The 18084-nt window shown below is 37.6% G+C and overlaps 1 protein-coding gene across 2 annotated transcripts in view; it reads left to right on the forward strand.

Moving 5' to 3' along the window:
* Positions 1 to 18028, forward strand: part of cntn3a.2 (contactin 3a, tandem duplicate 2) — a 72969-nt gene extending 54941 nt beyond the window's left edge. For both annotated transcript variants that reach the window (XM_008413432.3, XM_008413431.3), the window contains exons 19-24: positions 1000 to 1234; positions 1718 to 1827; positions 4233 to 4419; positions 4630 to 4742; positions 4871 to 5039; positions 10319 to 18028. In XM_008413432.3, coding sequence (XP_008411654.2) covers positions 1000 to 1234; positions 1718 to 1827; positions 4233 to 4419; positions 4630 to 4742; positions 4871 to 5039; positions 10319 to 10416 — 912 coding nt within the window. In that variant the 3' untranslated portion in view covers positions 10417 to 18028. The remainder of the gene's footprint in view (positions 1 to 999; positions 1235 to 1717; positions 1828 to 4232; positions 4420 to 4629; positions 4743 to 4870; positions 5040 to 10318) is intronic.
* Positions 18029 to 18084: the final 56 nt, after the last annotated feature.

Raw genomic sequence — 18084 nt, forward strand, 5'->3', positions numbered from 1 at the left:
ACCATGAAAACAGATCCGCCAACTTGAGCTGTTGATCCCTTCTTCTCCTCCATAACTACCACAGGCCTCTTGGCTGCTTTTTTTTTTTTACTAATCCTCTCCTTACCTGGCCTGTCAGTTTAAATACATGGTCACATATTGATAGGTTTTTGCCATTAGTTGCCATTTTCTACTCAGGTTGTATTCCAAATTGGGAAAACTGATTAGACAGTGTGAAGTGTTGAAAGCTTGGCATTAAAGTTCTCCACAATTTTTATTCCTGGCCTGTCTATTGTGTTCGTTGGTCTTTAAGAGGTTTCTAGCATTCTCAAACGAACCCCTGAGGCATTCACAGAAGAGCTGCATTCATGATTAGGTTAAATGTCAATCAAGTGGATTCTGTCTGCTTTACATGTGGAGCTGAAGATTTTCTTTCGGGGTGTCGGATTAAGGAGGTGTGAGAACAAATTCACACCATCCTTTTTAGATGATTTTTTTTCTGAAAATCCTTCACTTTTTCTTCCTCTTAATTATGCATCACTTTGTTGGTTTGTTGCATAAAATACAATCGACATATGTGTTGTACTGCAGAAAATTTTGGAAAAGTTCAAGGGGTGTGAATACATTTGCGAGATGCTGTGCGTAGTTTATGAGAATATGATCAGTTTCAAGTTACTGCAGCTCATTCAAGGCTACAGTGATTAAGTCTGCCACTGAAATAAACTAGCTTGGTGGCTGTCAAATAAGATTAAGCTCAGAGTTAGCGTGCTGATTTCCTATTTTATTAAATGCAGATCAGCTTTTATTTTAAAAACTCCCCGCATGGTCTGTAATGAGAGCAGAGGCCTTTTAAAATCACATCTTGCTTTTCATTTCAATATCTCAGGTAGCAGGTCACGGAAGCAATTTATGGGTCATGCACGCCTGAGTCTGTGCCGATTGCGTGCGGCCGGCGCCGGAATGAGTGTGACTGGTCTGTATATATTTTAATATCACTATAGTTTTGTGTTTCACTCTCAGCCCGTCCCTGAAGAACTGCAGAATGGTGAGAGCTTCGGCTACATCATTGCCTTCCGCGCCTTCGGAGAAGTCAGCTGGACTCACGTGGCCACCTCGGCCCCCGGCGCATCCCGCTATGTGTACCGTAATGACAGCCTCGCGCCCTTCTCTCCATTTCACGTGAAGGTGGGCACTTACAACAGCAAAGGGCAGGGCCCCTTCAGCCCCGTGGTCACCATCTACTCTGCAGAGACAGGTAAGGATGGACATAATGAGGCAGGACTTGGCAAAGCTTGAAAGCTGTTTCTCTCTCTGAAAAGGACAAAGATCACAAAAGTGGTTTTTACTGCATCTACTGCTTTAGGCTCTAGAAATCCCTTTTAAAGCAAGAGAAAAGCAGAAAATGTGAGGCACAATTGCAAGACATTTGTGTAAGAGTAGGTAGTGCCTTTTTCTCCAAATATCACGACTCACTTGAACGGTTTTACCAAAGTAAAAAAAACAATAAAAAAAACAGCTGGCATTTAGATCTATGCTCCCTCTCGGCACACGGAGAGGCAGTCAGTTTGTGCCTTAGTGTGTGTCTATTTACTAGCGGGACCTTTGTGTGGTGACTCATCTGAGCCCTGATCAAGATTTGTAAATGTAAAAAATTCACAAAAAAAGCGTTCTCCGCTTACCTCCGTGTTGCTTCGTCCTGACAGAAATGCTCGGTCTCGTGTTGTCTGTTTTTTTTCAGAGCCAAGCGGAATGCCAGCAGGGGTTTGGGCCCGAAGTGTCGCAGCCTCTGAGATTGAGGTGAATTGGCAAGCTCTCACCGTCACCCCTGAAAGGGTTCTGGGCTATGAGGTATCGTAATTTTCTTCTTTTCTTCTTTTTTTTTACTCATATAAATGGAAACAGATATCAAAGACGATACAATTGAAACCGCCTGTCATCACCTCAGCTTGCACCTCAAATATGTCTCTTCCAAACTGCGTCGCCATGGAAATGGCATCCTCATGTTCCCTCCTCCACTCCCCCCCGTGACTAGAATTATACACTTCTTTGTATCAACATGACAGGAAAACATGTCAAACTTCTTTCGGGAGAAGAAAGGAAAATTGCCCGTCCGTGGGCTCGCTTTAGACCGACTGTCATTTATGCAAAATCATGATACACATGACCCCAAAGCGTCATGTCAGAAGACCAGTATTTCACACCCCAAATTATAGTAACTATAGCAATGTGCTGTCTTTTGACCGTGATCTAAATACAAAACAGGATGGATCGATTTTGAACCTCAAAAAGCGGGTTGTGGCTTAGTTTACTGTCAGAAACTGTGATCACCTGAGTAACATGTAAAATAAAAAGTAAGCTGTGTTTCTTTTTCATACTGAACAGAGAAGATAGGAAGGAAAGTAAGAATGGGCTGGATGCTCACTGGCAACATCTATTGTTATTCTAATTAGTACGAGAGATACAAATGATTAATTATTGTATATATCAATTTTAAATTTAATTAGTCAAACTTCAATTAGTGCAATTATTTAAATTTCATTCTTTATTTTGCAGTGCATGATGTATTGCAGAGTTGAATAACAGGCAATAAATCCATGGGTTGACTGACAAAATGTTAATTTATCTAATTGTTTTTCATGATTTAGCTGGATTAAAAGGGTGAACAGAACCTTAATTCACTGTTTTAATGTATTTTTTTACTGTAGCCAAAGTGTTGGGTTTTGATACCTAGATGTGCGGCAAAGCTAAAAATGTATGAGGGCCGCACTGGGATAACTCTTGGAATTTTAAACTGTCCGACGCGTGCTTCAAAAAACTCCAGGCCGCTTCTTTGTTGTTGCAATCATCTATTTATTCCACTTTGATTGTCTTACTTCAGATCTTACAGATTTACACTGACTGACCAGGCCAAACCATCCAATAGTGCCAACAATAAACGGCATTAAACACAGTCAACAGAAATTATGACCACCCCAGCACACCCTCTTCCTCAAACATAATAAGCCAGCACGCCAGTATGGCTCCCATTCATACCTTTAGTGACAGCCACGCCCACCTCAACACACCCACCACCCAAGTGTCAAAGCCGTGTGCTAAAGTCACCTCAATAATCATTCATTTCATTCATATGGCTCTTACAGCCATCATCTTAGACTTTATTCCGTTTTAAGGACTGATTTTATAAAAATAATAGATAAAAGGAAACAATCCATGATTTCTGGCCTAAATTACGTTGCCATTCTTTCTCTGATGTTTAGCATAGCTGAGGTTTCTAGAAGCAAGTGAATCATCAAAGCTCACCTCTCCTTAAAAGATGCACCCAGCAGCATTATGTCAAAGCTAAGCTTTCGCCTGTATGGAACCAGTTAAAGCACATTTTACTCAGATCTAAAAATATATATAAATATAATGTCTTAGAAAATTATTCATGCCCCTGAAACTTTTTTTTTTATATATTTCTTGGCTTTTCAACCCAGAACATTAATATATCTTATTGGGCTTTTTGTGCAATAGATCAACTCAAAGTAGGGCATGACTCTGGGCTGCAAGCAATTTTAAATATATTCCTTGAGAAAAAATAAAAATCATTTTTAGCTTTTTCAGATTGGATGGAAAGTGTCTGTGAAACATCAATTCAAGTCAATTGTTGCCATAAATTTTGGTTTGCATTTAGGTCAGGACTTTCACATGGCTACTATTACAGCTTCAGTTTAAACCATTCCATTGTACCTTGCTCAAGCTGTCAGTTTAAATAAACAGCCCTAATTTTAGCCTTGTCATGCTAGAAAGTAAACCTGCTTTTCAGCTTCAACTGTTTTGCAGCCTTTTAGTCTAATTCTGGTTCTCAAAAATGAAGTTGTCTTGAAAAAAACTTTGAAAATCCCTAAATTACTAAATTTAGTAATTTAGTAATTACTTTGTTTAGTAGTGTCTAAACAAAGTAATTACTGAACAAAGTAATTACTAAACAAATTACTTTGTTTAGTAATTTGGTGACTGCTGCAGGCAATTAGTAACCCTGGAAGCATCATAGTAATTGCAACTAAATACAAATGTACACAACAGAAATGTTGAAAATCATTCATAATTTTTCTTCATCTTCCCAAATATATGTAGGTTTATTATAGAAAACGTATAAAAAGGCATTGAAACGTGTGGTAAAATGCAAAAAAAGCAAATTTTTTCAAGCTGTAATAATCTTTTTCATGAGGTAGTGTAACATTTGTGTTGCATCTGCTCTTTGTTTTGTAAAGGTGGTTTACTGGGAGGATGACACCAAACCGGAAACGATGGGGAAGGTTAGAGTGCCTTGGAACCAAACCTCAGTCACAGTAAACAACTTGGCAGGAAACACGCAGTATTTTTTAACAGTTAGCGCCTTCAACACAGCGGGCACCGGCCCTTTCCTCCCTGCAATCAATGTCACCACAAAAAAGCCACGTAAGTTGCAGCGCTCAGTGATCGTTCAGCAAATGCCTGCGTTCGCTTTGAACTGGGCCTTTTCTTTGCAAACCGTAAAAACAATATCCTTTGCTAATATTGATTTTAAAAACAGCCAGATATGGTAATGTGATGATCCCAGTATGCCAATAATACAGTCATTTGCTTCTGTGCCCACACTCTGAAATAAATCATTTTTATCTCATGCAGCGCCTGCCCAGCCACCGCTGAATGTAGAATGGACCCTAATTGGCTCTCAGCTGTCTCTTTACTGGGAGCCTGTGGTGGCAATGGAATCAGAGTCAGAAGTTACAGGATATCAAGTGAGTTTCTCCGCGCTTGGCGATGGCGCCGTTTATTAATGCCGCACAATAAGCTGTGAGAACAGAGTCGGCTGCGAGGACACACATTTACGTTGTGTCTTTTCACTTGTTTGCCCTCTCTTGCTCAGCTTTCGTTCTGGAGACAGAGACACAAAGAGGTAAACACATTCACAACGGCCAATTCGACAGCAGACTTGACCCTCCCTGAGAACGAAGACGACTACATCATTCGCATTCAGACTCTGAGTGAGGGAGGCCTGGGTCCAGCCTCTGATCCCATACGGATCCATAGACTGAGTACGTTTTTTTTGTTATTGTTGTTCATATGCTATTGAGTTGAAAAGGTGAAAGAGGTGTGCTCCCAGTTTTCTTGCTTTTATAATTTCATGGTAGCTCTATGTCTGAGAACCTATATGTTAAATGTTTCTGTGGACTTTTATGAATGAAATCACTCGACACGTTTCAGTTCTGACAGGGACATTTTGTCCTCTGTTAACTCAACAGTACTAATGCCCCTTGCCACCCTAATTTGGCTCTACTGGGCTCATGTTTTGCTGAAATATGCAGCGCCATCCATCTCTGTCTGCAGCCCTCTTTTTACTAGGAGCTATTACTGTCTTGTGGAGCTCCAGGGGGGCTCGTTTTCCCCTCTAAATGCTACTTTACATTGTTGGAAGTTCTGTGCCGAATCCCTTAAAAACAACAGATCGGAGGGGAGTTTGAGTTTTATGGTGGCTTTTCTTTTAAATAAACACTTTTTTTTTTCTTTTTCTTTCGGACACAAAGTGAAAGATGTGTGCAAAACACATTAGCAGTGAAAACATAAAGCACTGTTTACAAAAAGTAAAATCTCTGAAAGTAGTTCAAGCATCATTTATACTTTTTTTTTTTTCCTCTGGGGAAGATTTTTCTGACGTTATTTCATTATAAAGAAGAAGCCAGCAGCACACGGCTGTTAATTTAGTCACAAAGGTCATGAAAATGTTGGGATTGCAATCAAACTTAATCAGGTTCCTGGTCCCTTTACACACAATTATAAGGCATGATTGAGTTTTATTACATTTAAAAGAGGCAGTTTGAATTCCATTGAATTTTTATAAGGTGGTTGTAAGTAGCATGCAGGAGGATCTCCTATATTGTTTATGTACAATGGTAGCAATAAGTCATCCTGTTAACTGGAATTAATTACTTTTTTCTAACCTTCAAAAATGACAGCATGCTTTATTATCTTTGATTTCACTATTAATGGTGTGTTTATTTTTTCGAAATGTTATTGATTCCAATTATTATTGTGTAGTGGTTTAGCTGGACCAGTCAAATTACTTAATGTAATTGGTGTATTAGAGAAGCATACTGTTTGATTGCTGAACAGCGTCTGCTTTTGTTCGAGCGAATGTAGGTATGGATTTATTGCCGGAAAGGACAAACTGAAAGATGGAGTATTTGCCTGGCATACGCAATGTGCAAGACAGAATAGCTGACTGGACTTTAGCCATGGGTATTTTCATCATTAGCACTGATGCTTCAGGATAGAGTACGTTTGAAAATTATTGGTGGGCAGTCTCCGCAGAGCATTGGCCACCTTCCAGATGGTGTTGGATTAAAAATAACTAATAAGCATTTTTTGACATGTCTGACACCAACACTTTGTTCACATTGTTTCATAACAGATGTGGACCAGGAGGGAAGGGGTAAGACAGGCAGTCAAAAGGACCTTCTTTAGGGAATTGAAAGTATGGTGAAGAAAAACTTCTCCAAAAAGTTACCCAAGTAAATGCACCTGAGTAAATCCGGCTCTGGTGTGTACTCCGGACAACAATGACGATTTCTAACATTTCTGAATCCAGGAGCTTTGCTGTTCCCCATTCAGCCTTGCTGACATTTGATGGAGTTGGCCCTAGGTCAATTTGGCTCTTTTACCAGTCTGACAAAACATACCACAGCTAGGTCTGAATGGATGTACATGTAGAAGTCGGCAAGAAATGGCTTGAAGTGGAAAAAGTACAAAATGACAATAGATTGAAATGAGCAGCGCCTGTCAAAGTCTTGCTCTCTGCTGTAGCAGCCTGAAAGAAAACATGACATGCCTCTGTAGAAAATAGTTTCCTTTTTTAAACAGCTTTTCACAGCTTTTGTGCTTCCTCTGACTTACTTCTTGAAACACCTCACAGACATTAAAAATAGCTGTCCTTGTAAAAGTTTCAAACAGAGGCTGGACCCAAAAATGACACAAAACAAGGAGAAAGTTTAAAGCTTTAGGGTGTTTGGAAAGTACCTCAACTCTTTGCTCCTCTGGAGGAGATATAGGACAGATTGCTAACCAGACACTTGTACTGGAGCGGCAACACAATGTTGAGTTGTTGTACATTTTGCTCACTTTAGATCTAAGTCTACAGAAAATACTTGTGCAGACTAGAGCTGGACTTCTATTTTAAAAATATAAACTTTTTCATATTATTGTCTTAGCTCATGTTCACCAATTTGAAAAAGAAAAAAATGTCCACACAGTAGTAGCCAGTTGGATCATTTTAGGTAGGCTGGGTACATGTTGACTTTAGACTTATAACAGAGAAACTTAATCCACTGAAGGATTTGTAAGTGTTGAACTTGAAAACTCATGCCAGTAGCATTTGCTCATAGCTAGATAAAATAGGAGAAATTCATACAACAATCTTATTTTTCCTTCACGTATACAGTAATACTGAATAAATTAGAATACGGTTTCCAATGAGGCTCGTCTTTCAGATTAATTAAATCCTCATAATAAACAAGATTGAAAACACTGACGTTGAAACAATTGATGTTGAATCTAAGTAATCTGTATATTGTGTTTCTTTTTCTAAACTAATTCACTGAAGTAAATCAAACTTCACAGTAATATTATAATGTATTGAATATGACTAATAAGGCATAAACTGGTGGTCTGCTTCATGGACAGCACCAAGTAGTTCTTTAAATGTTGTGTGAAACGTTTGGCAATTATATTTGCTCTTTTATCCATTCAATTCTAAGTGTTCTTTGAAAATTGCACTATCTTCCCCAGATAATTGCTTTTAATACTTACTTTCTCCGACAGTCCTGAATATGTCACTGTTGTTTCTCTTGTCTTCTTAAGTGGCTCGAGGGTACTTTGTGTGACAAAATTGCAAACACCCTATTGCAACTAATGAAAATTAATTATTAGAAGGGAGGAACAACACCTCATCAATCTTTACAGGGAAAAGCAAGCAGGTTAGAAAGAGTCTGGAAGTTTTACAAACTAATGCATATAAAGGTTACCAATGTCGGTCTGGTTGCTTGAGCCTCCTCTTGTCAAGTGTCACTATTCCTGGTGCTGCCAGGAATAGTGGTGAGAAAAGGCACTGATTGTGTGCTGATAAACTTGTTGACGGGAGATAATGATGAGAGCAAAATGAATGGAAAGTCTTGGGAGCAGAAAAGAGGCAAAGTCCAAGCAGGTAATATTTCATGAACAAAATCCTAATTGACAACCAAGTCAGGTTCACTGTCTAATAAAATATACAAGAATCAAAAAACAAAGAAAATACTCAAGATAGGGTCAGGCGCAAAAGCCAACAGAAAACCTAACTCACAGCGCAATTGGTGCTGTGAGTTAGGAACAGGATGAGAAGGCGAGACCAACAAAACCAGATGTGGCTTCAGACAATCTAACAGGGCAGAGGTGAAACAGAGGCACAAGTAATACCTAATCAGAGTTCCTGGAGCTGCATTTTGGTGAGAACAGACTAAAACCTTCACTATCTTTGACTCAAGCAGTAACAACTCCCTCACTGAAGAGTGTTGAGTTAAAGGTACCACTACTCTCTAGCCTAAATGGTACCCAGTGGTACGCATGATGCGATCACTTGGAAAATATTTAGTTGTAAGTTTTCAAAGCTGTCGATCGACCAGTTCTAGTCTCAAGCATGTTTCTCAGTGCTTCTCCAGTAGCTACTTTAAATATTTCTAGGCTGCTGGTTTTATCAGTACCCCACGAGCTAAGACTTTCATCCCACTAGATTATTTTTTAAAATATAAAAAGATAGCAAGCGTAAAGGATTTTAATAGAAAAGATGACTTACATCTCTATGGGGAGATAAAAAATATATCTGTATGAGCCAGGATTGTACTGAGTAATAATACATGTTTGTTGGAGAGAAGATGGAGACAGAGCAGAGAGGTAAAGGATGGGAAAAAAACCCAGTGGTGCAGATGTGATGACTGCATTCTGCTGCTATGACATCTTGAATATTATTGCTGTTATAACTGCAACGTTACGATGGCAAAACTTCAGGGTTTATCCACGAGGTATACCACAGTTTCTGCATCACTCAATGTGCAGAATTCAAAGCTTTGCCAAAGTCTGGTGCTTTGATTAGCTTTTCATTTCAATTTTGTTCAACACAAACATGTCTCAAGCCAAATGTTTTCTTAACTGATTTGGACTTTATAGCTGTCAAAAGTCCTGAGGTCTTCTGAGAAACTGTCTAAACCAGAATCAGTCAATTTTCAGTTCAAATGGTCGTGAGCGGTTATTAGCTGGTCTACAACTCAAAATCTGAAAAGTGAATTGATCATATTTAAGTGCTTCCAAGTCACACTGATGGTAACACTCTTCAGAGGAGATGCAGTTACTGAGTGAAGGTGGCTCAGAGTTAGACGTTTTCAGGAGCAGGAAAGTGGTTAAGAAAAAAAGGCAGAAAAAGGACACATTTAAATCAAAAAAATATTTTCTACAACATGTTAAGACATGTTTGTGGGTCATTTTTTCAGATAACTGGGAAGCTGGACTGAGAACTTCAAAGGTTCAGTTTCATTGTTTTCATCAACTTCGGATGATTATGAAACTTGCAGGATTTGGGAATGTTGGCTGCTCTGAAAAATTCTGAGTTAAGGGAAGTACTAGCATTATCTTGAGAGTACACAGAAGCTGCTGTGATAATTGCTAATAGAAGATCCAGTACAGTTTCCATTGTCAATGGGAGACAATATTACAAAATATTGTCTCCCTCATGCCGGCAGCTTACTTTGACAACACATTTGTATATTTCAGGTAAGCGATGGACACCGCCTCAATCAAAAATGAAATCTAAATTCTCCCTTTAATTGATTAAATTGAAAACTTTACATCACATTCACTGGTGGGTTTTGAAATGGGCAGTTGCCCAGGTCAGCTTAAGAAATGGGGCAGCAAAAGCAGCAGATTAGAAAAGGAAAATTGGTATTTTAGTTTCACCTTGTACACATCTTCTATTGCTTTCAAGCAAGTAAAGTCAGTGGAGAGTTAGCACCCTCTTCATTCTACTGAGAATAGAGAGAATATTTTGCTTGGTTTCTGCAGGAATTTGCTTTATTTATCCAGCTACTGAATTGTCCAGGGCACAATTTGTGCAAGAATTGCTATTGGTTGCATGTAACATGTTTTCATTTATGTTGGGAATGTTTCAGCCTTCCAGTATTTTGAGTCTAAGTCAGAATTAAAAATAGTGTATAAGTTAGATGTGAGCTTCAGTACATTTAGTTTTCACCGTGTTTTTTTTTCTTTTCTTTTTTTTTTTTTTTTGTCTTTGCTGTAGGTATGAGCGCCCGTGGCTCCAACGCCCTGAGTGTGGACACATCCCCGCTCTCCTTGTTCTTCACCATTGCAATATCTACGTTCAGGTCAATGTTGTGACAAGACCTCTCTCTGCTTTGTTTTCCAACACTTTTCTATTGTTTCTAGAAGTAACCATGCTTTTTTTTTCTCTCTTGACTCTTGTTTGGAGATGACAGTTTTATTGTGTTCTATAGAAAATATGAGGCAGTGCAATATTGGAGTGTGCTATCAGACAGAATTAATTAACATTATTTGCTTGCCTTTATTTATTTATTTATTTTTTTTAATGTGGGTCTGACATTTTGCCAGTCAGGAACAATACTCCAATTCAGCTCTTTACTTTGACTCTGAAATAACACAGATGCCTTACTTCCATTCATGTGCCAAAGTAGTTTAAGCCTTCTTCTTATTATTAAAAAAATAGCTCCACACTTTTCTCAGCATTTAGTTTTGTGCAGTTTATAGCCATTAAGCACTCAGTGTACCTTTTGAGGGCCTCAGTGTGAGATTTTAGTTTTCATCCCTTGAATTTTCTGTTTTCCTCTTCATGCCTCAATCAGATCGTCTGAACATTTTTATTCACACATATGCTTGTGCCTTTGAAGATTCTCACAATGGCCCCAATTTCAGATACATCCAGCAGCCTGTTTTTATAAGTACATGCTCCATTAAAAATGGATTGTGTTCCATATTACGGTCATAAAACACCTCATATTGTTAAGTATTTACCTTGTCGTTATCGCTTAACTTTGGAAAATTGAATGTAGGCTCCTTAAGGTTTTAATGCCTGGAGAAGAAAAAAAAAAACTAAAATCTGTACTTAACTTGGCATCAAGACACATGTTCCCACAAACAGCAGTAGGAGTAATGCTGCGTAGTACAAGTGCCAATTTGTTCTTCTTATTTCTTTTTTTTCCCAAGTTATTAGGTAACAACAACAGAAGTCTTAAATTTTTACTTCCAAGTTGATTCTTTGAAGTGAAGATTTGTACAAAAGAATTTATTCTCTTTTACAATTAAATACATGACATTTTGTGTATTTCACTTCCATTTTATAGGAAAGAATGAAACATACGATGTATGAAACAGGCATGTTTCAGAACGCAGCTCTTCAGCTTCAGGGGGAAACCCCTGAGCCAAAACCTCAGTGAAAATTCAGAAAAATTAGCATATACTTCAATCTATACAGTGAAGAAGCTGATGAGTGAAAATGAGTAAAAATAAATAAATAAATAATTGAAGTGTAAAAGTTTTGGGGAAGCCTGACTTTCAATGTCTTTGTTTGGCTAAATTTGGACAGGATATATGGACTATAGACAAAAGGATGGGCTGATCTTAAACACACATAAAACACACTGTCCAGGGTTTGGAGCGATAACCATTCTCTATCATAACCTAGCAAGCTGTGGAGGGATGTTGAAATGGCATATGATGCCTAATTTCACATTTTCTAAATAAAGCATTTGCCTATCCACCTTAAAAACTAAGATAGACAAAGCTCTAATGTTAACAGATAGGGGTAGTTTGCCTTTGTTTTGCTCAGATTTCACAAATATAGATTCAAGAATATATTGTGCCAACTGTAGATCTCAGTAATAGAAGTCAACACTGGCCACTTTATTAGGTAACCTTTTTGAGTGCTTGTTAACTCAAAACAAATTCCACTCATCTCATGGTAGGAATTCGATGCAGTCCGGTGTCTAGACAAGATGAAGATGACTGGCTGAACTTTGAGCCGCACACAAAAAATACAATTTAAGTGACTTTGATTATATTATGGTTGTTGGTGTACATAGAGCTGGCCTGAGTATTTCATAAACATCTGTTGGGGTTACCACACATGCCTATCTCTTGTGTTACATACAATGGTTTGGGGGTAAAAAAAAAATAAGAGAAATGTCCAGTGAGGAGCAGCTTGTAGGGATGAAAACGCCCATTTGATGTCAGAGAGTTGGACAGAATTGACAAACTGGCTTAAAATAATAGGAAGGCAACAGTGGCTCATCTAAACACCTTTTATAAGGCATTCAGAATACCATCTCCAGCACGTCAAACCTTAAATCTCAAACCTGATGCTACAATTTTTACAGATTGATTCAGCATTGTGTGCCTGCAGCTGCAGCATTTAGAATCTGGTGTAAACAACATGAAAGCATGGATCCAGACTGACTTGTATCAATGATTCAGACTGCTGCTGCTACATGTGATGGTGTGGCACACTTGGACCCCCTTATTACCAATTGACTAACTGAGCAGTGTTGATGACCATATCCAGATGACTAATGCAATTCTAAGAAGGTGTACCCAAAAAGTGGCCAGTTTATCTACATAAAATTGAGGGGGGACTTTGTGGTGTCATATTAACACTTCTAGTTATAAATTCTCATCTTTAAGAATTCAAATACAAAATATGAAGGAGCAAGGGAATGCATTTAAACTTTTGGCACCAGTAGAGATGGATGTAGTCACAAGGGTTCTAAAGTCTTAATTTTAAGCGGACAACCAGTGAATTTCCATGTTCTTATATGAACATTTGGTTGATCTCAATGAGAAATATATTAGAGAAATGTGACATAACTGATGAGATCACAGAACAGCACAGTGCAAGAACAGTTAGCATTTATATTATTAGATTTATAGTGATAAAAATAGCTTTTCAAGAAACTGCCTTATTAACTCATGTGAACCTTTTTAACCTGTACATAAAGCATACAGCTTAGCTAACTCTCTTAAAGACTGAATTTTAAAACGCCTCAGGGCTTCGGTACCGTCTGATGTCAAGGAGCAGCGGTGACAAAGAGCCCTCCTACTGTGCTTTTCTCACATCTCCAGCATTTGAGAAAATAATGGAAATAAGTGTCACCATGCAGATGACCTCGAACTGTCGGCTCCAGCACAAAATGACCTAACCCATAAATTATTCAATATTGTAGCTGTTTACACGTCTGTACAAGTCAGGTCATTATTAGTTCAGTTTTCAAGTGGCGTTTCATTTCTGACGCAACAAATTTGGCACATGGACGTTTTGAAAATTTCTTGTGGTTCATTGATCACCACGGCCACCATTCTATTATTTATTCTTTGATTCAAAGTTAGGTTTTTTTGCATCCCGATCGTTATGTGGGGTATTGCGACTAAATTACAGAAAGAAGCCAAGCAGACTGAGGAGAATAAGAAGAAAGAAGCAAAAAACAACTTCAGAATTTGTGTGACTTTTCATACCCAGTGGCTACATCCATCTGTTGTACCATCTAGCATTTTCTGTCACCAAAACCGATAATCCGCCGTTCACCTCACATCCACTTCACACCCTCTTCACACCGCCACCAGGCAAGTGGAGGTGAGAAAGGGAGATGGCTTTCAACTTCTTTCTCACTTGTTTTGGTAACAGATCCCTGCATTTACAACAGAGTTAAACACTGCAAACACCTTTTTTTAAAAGGCTAAATCGCTGTTGCCATCTGTATGTTAGCTGTTTTTACAGTTTCCTAATATCTGGGAGTTCAAAATACCTGTGAATAAAATGCGTCATGGCAGCCTCTCCTTAAATGCATACCCTTTGTCAACCAATTTAAAACTCTTACAACCCAAATCCTTCTTAATTAATTTGCTATCTCACAAACTGTATGGTAATAAGTTTTCCTTATTTGAATGTGAAGCCTGTTTATTTTTTTGTTTTGTTTTTTTGCATGTTTTTGTATATTTTTTTTATGGTGGGATTCAAAATTTTTACAGATTTTAAATTTTACCTGAGTTAATTGCTACATTGCATTTTAATTTAAAACTGTATATGAAAAAATAAGCAAGATTTTCTATTTAAAAAACCTGTTTTGCTGTTTTAAATTATTTAAAAAATGGATGTGTGAGATCAACAATAAGGAAGTTCATAGGGTTTTTTTCCTGTTTTTGCATAGGGAGGGTATTTTTTTGGCTTGAATAGTTTGATGACAGGCTAACTCCTTTTTGCACAACTTGCACACAACAATATTCCTTTCCAGCAGCCCATCAGATCTTTTTTTTTTAAATCAAATATTAAAACTCAGTGGGCCAAGCGCAGAGTTACCTGCTCTAAAACTAAAACTAAAGTTTGTACACAAAACATATAACATCTTTAACTCATCTGCAACAACTTCTCATGCACCACCTGTTTCTCTAGACAAATTAGTGGATTGGATTTCTTACAGAACTTTGTTTAAAAACCGAAGCATAAAAAAAGAAGCCAAATCTGTGCAATTTCTATCTATAGATTGTGATATGAAGTATTCTGAATTTCTTACAAATAAATTGCCTGAAATGTTTCTGCTCCATGAGGTTGTGAGCCTTTTTGAGGTTTTTTTCTGTTTGTTTATAGCTGGAAGGCTGCAGTGGGACATACATATCTTGGGAACATTTTTCATTTAGTTGAAGTACATTGGAACCTCATTGAAGTCATTGTTACTTGACATGTACTTGTTTATTGTGCTGTTAAATTTAATTCCCATCACCACCAAGAAAAGTTTCAGGCTCCATTTTTTTTTTTTTTTACTTTAAGCCCTATGATCATCTGATCAGAAAACTTCTCCTTGAACATTTTAACATAGCAACATGCATGTTAGAGTACAAATGACTGAAGGATTTACAGGAAACCTAACAATTCATTAATTAATATCAAGAGAATATTCAAACAGAACTTTTAGTGTTTCTCTGCTGGGCACCCAGCCGAAGTCAGCTCATATGTCATCATCATCATCATCATCATCATCATCATCATCATCATCATCATCATCATCATCATCATCAGCCATTAAAGTTGGGACAAGACGTTCGAAATGCTGCCAATTGTGCCAGTCTGAAAACTGAAATCTAGCCACCAGCTTCGACATTATTTGGATAAATCTATGGTCAGCTGTGTTTTAATACTTTGTGAATCTGTCCTTTGTTGTCACTTGTACTATTGGGCTTTTTTTTGTGTGTGTGTGTGTGTTGTTTGTGCCGTCACTGTTTGCTTATGTACTTCAGTGAAAAACCACAGCCACCACCACTCAGGTACCCAGACCTGCTTCACTCTATCATGTAAATGCTCCAAGGTGGCAGGAGCGAATAGATCAGAGAGGTATTAGCTCAGAACACAATGGGCTATTTAACAGTCCGACTTGAATGGAAAGCCTGACATGTGCCATGATTTAGCAGACATTAAAACATCTTAATAAATTATAGCAGGCCTAAGGGGTTTTGTGGGGAAAGGGCATTCGACTAATGGCACTAATGACACCCGCACAAGACTAATATATCAGGATTTAGGGAGGACTAAATCAGGACGGTTCTATCAAAATGACACCAGAAAAGGTGTGAGCATGAGACAAAAGACAAAGCGTGTGAGCGGGGACTGTGTGTGTGTTATCACCTTAGCCTATGGAGTCGGAGACGAGTGATTTCAAGAGGACCATTGTGGTGTTTAAATCTAAATTCTTCAACCTCTAACAATGCTTGTGGGCACAGAGTAAGTGAAGCATCACGGACATTCACGTAGAATAATACAAGGTCAGCGTCGGGGGCGCGCAATGGATTTGACCCAGTCAGGAGCTGACAGGTCTGCTTTTCTATTAAATGATCACAGATTACCAGAGCAAGGCGACTAGAGGGAAAATTCACACAATACAGCCGATGTTGGGTGAATTTTTCTGATTAAACCTTGTTTTTGTTCCCTGCAAATATGTGTAAATGACTCAAACTCCTTTGAAGTCTAAGTCTGGTTAGGTTTTTTATTTTTATTTTTTCTGTGGCTTTCTGTGTATGACAACCGATGTATGTTTTTTTTTATATATATATTATTATTATGTTTTACCACTGTGTTTTTATTAAATGAACATACATGCTTACATTGGTAGCAAATGCTTTCGGCCGATGTATTGATCAAACAGATATGAAAAAAGGCAACCTTTATGTCTTTGGTACATGGAAGCTTTGCCAGCCTCTTTGTTTTGTAATGTATTGGTAAAGTAGACATGATTTGATTTGATTTGATTTGGATGTTTTCTTTCTAAATGTTTGATATGGTTCCTAATCGTTCCTGTTTTCTTTTTGTTTCTTCCAAAATCTCTGCACAAAGGCCAAGTGTTGTTCGAAGATAATAATTAAAAGCTGTTGTTTTGCAATATGACAGCTCGTCTCCATTAACTACGTACAGCATCCTCCACAATTATCAGTAGATGGGTAGGGAAAAAAAAGTCCAAAATAAGTTCATCTTTTATTGCACTCACATAATCTCATATTAAAATATACTTGTATCCTCGTCCGGCCTTGTTTGTCACAGACTGAGGTGTTTAAAACTGTTTGCTTCCTGGAAGCAAATGTGTCCATATTTGCATTTAGTTACATCTTAAATTAGGAGAAAAAAATAGCTTTTTTTGTTGACCTTTTTTTCTTTTGGTTCCATTCAGTTTAATGTGCTTTTTTTTGAGCTTTAGATGCACTTACCATTGCCAGATTACTATTTCTGTATCTTGTAGTTATAGCTAAGGACTTATCATCACACTGCCTCAAAGCTTCATTTCTTGATCAGAAGAAGGAACTGAAGAAATGAATCACCTGACATTCAATTATCCTCGCAATGCAGCAAAAATATTTCTTATTTATGGTTTCTTAGAAAATTTAAATCAAAACCTTCTTGTCACCTTACATAGTGGCACCTTGTTTAAGATGGCGTGTCTTTAATAATTAGAATCATTGTAAACGATAGAAAGCATTGGAAAGTAGTTTTATTTGGGATGCAACAAGGGGCAGCAAACTATAAGTTTTTACCTCCACCCATTTCTTTTCTAGCAGCGTATTTGTTTAATAGCTAAAACATGTTTTCTTGTGTTGCTTATTCTTTTAACTTACGTTTGAAGTTTTAAAAAATTTACAGTACCTTAAAGTACCTTAAGATATTTGTTCTAATTCACAGATGTCTTAAATAATAAAAGAACTTACATTTATCCCACAGAAACTTGCAGAAAGACTGCATTAAAAAAAATTATTTGGTTACGTTTATATTGCAGGTATTTTTAGAGGTGCCTGTAATAAAACAAACAATTATTTAGAAATGTAGATTTTTTTTTTCTGAGAAAAAACATACTCAAATCAAAGACTGAAGTCGTAATAGACCTCTCAACTGTAACAAAGGATGAATTTATTTAAGGCTTTTTTTTCATGCTTTTAGGACACCACAATAAGTTGATTTTAGTGTCTTATTTCGAATTGTTTTACTCACTCAAATCTCGAATTTGAAAAATACATGACTTCCACCTTGCACCAGCTGCTGTCTCAGTTCTTTGGTGCACTGTTACAAAATGTTGCAAGGTGGTCAAACTGATGAAATAGACCACAAATATAAAACTTTTTGTGTTTTTATAAAGTTTTTCCCTTTTTTTTTTTTGGCAATCAGTAAACTTGATTGTAAAGCAGTATAAGACACTTTAAATTTGTAATTTGTAAAAAACTGGAAAAACTAACGACGACGATTGGAGCTCTGGGTAACAACGCTTGGCCTTTTCTTATTTGTGACTCCTCGGTATTTTTATGTCCTGGTGATCTCTGTGAGATCCTTAGACTTTTTCACATTGAAAAGTGAACAGTTGATCTTGATATGCGGAAGATGTGCATGTATGATATTGTTTGGTGCATTCGTGTTTTCTAAACGAGGGACTTAATAAAAGCAGTTCGCTGAGGATTTTCCTTGTGGATTTTTCTGCTTTTCTATGATTATTCTGTGTGGGATGGGGTCAT

Source organism: Poecilia reticulata, chromosome 7 (assembly GCF_904066995.2).
Source record: "Poecilia reticulata chromosome 7, P_reticulata-male-v2, whole genome shotgun sequence".
Classification (NCBI taxonomy): Eukaryota; Metazoa; Chordata; class Actinopteri; order Cyprinodontiformes; family Poeciliidae; genus Poecilia; species Poecilia reticulata.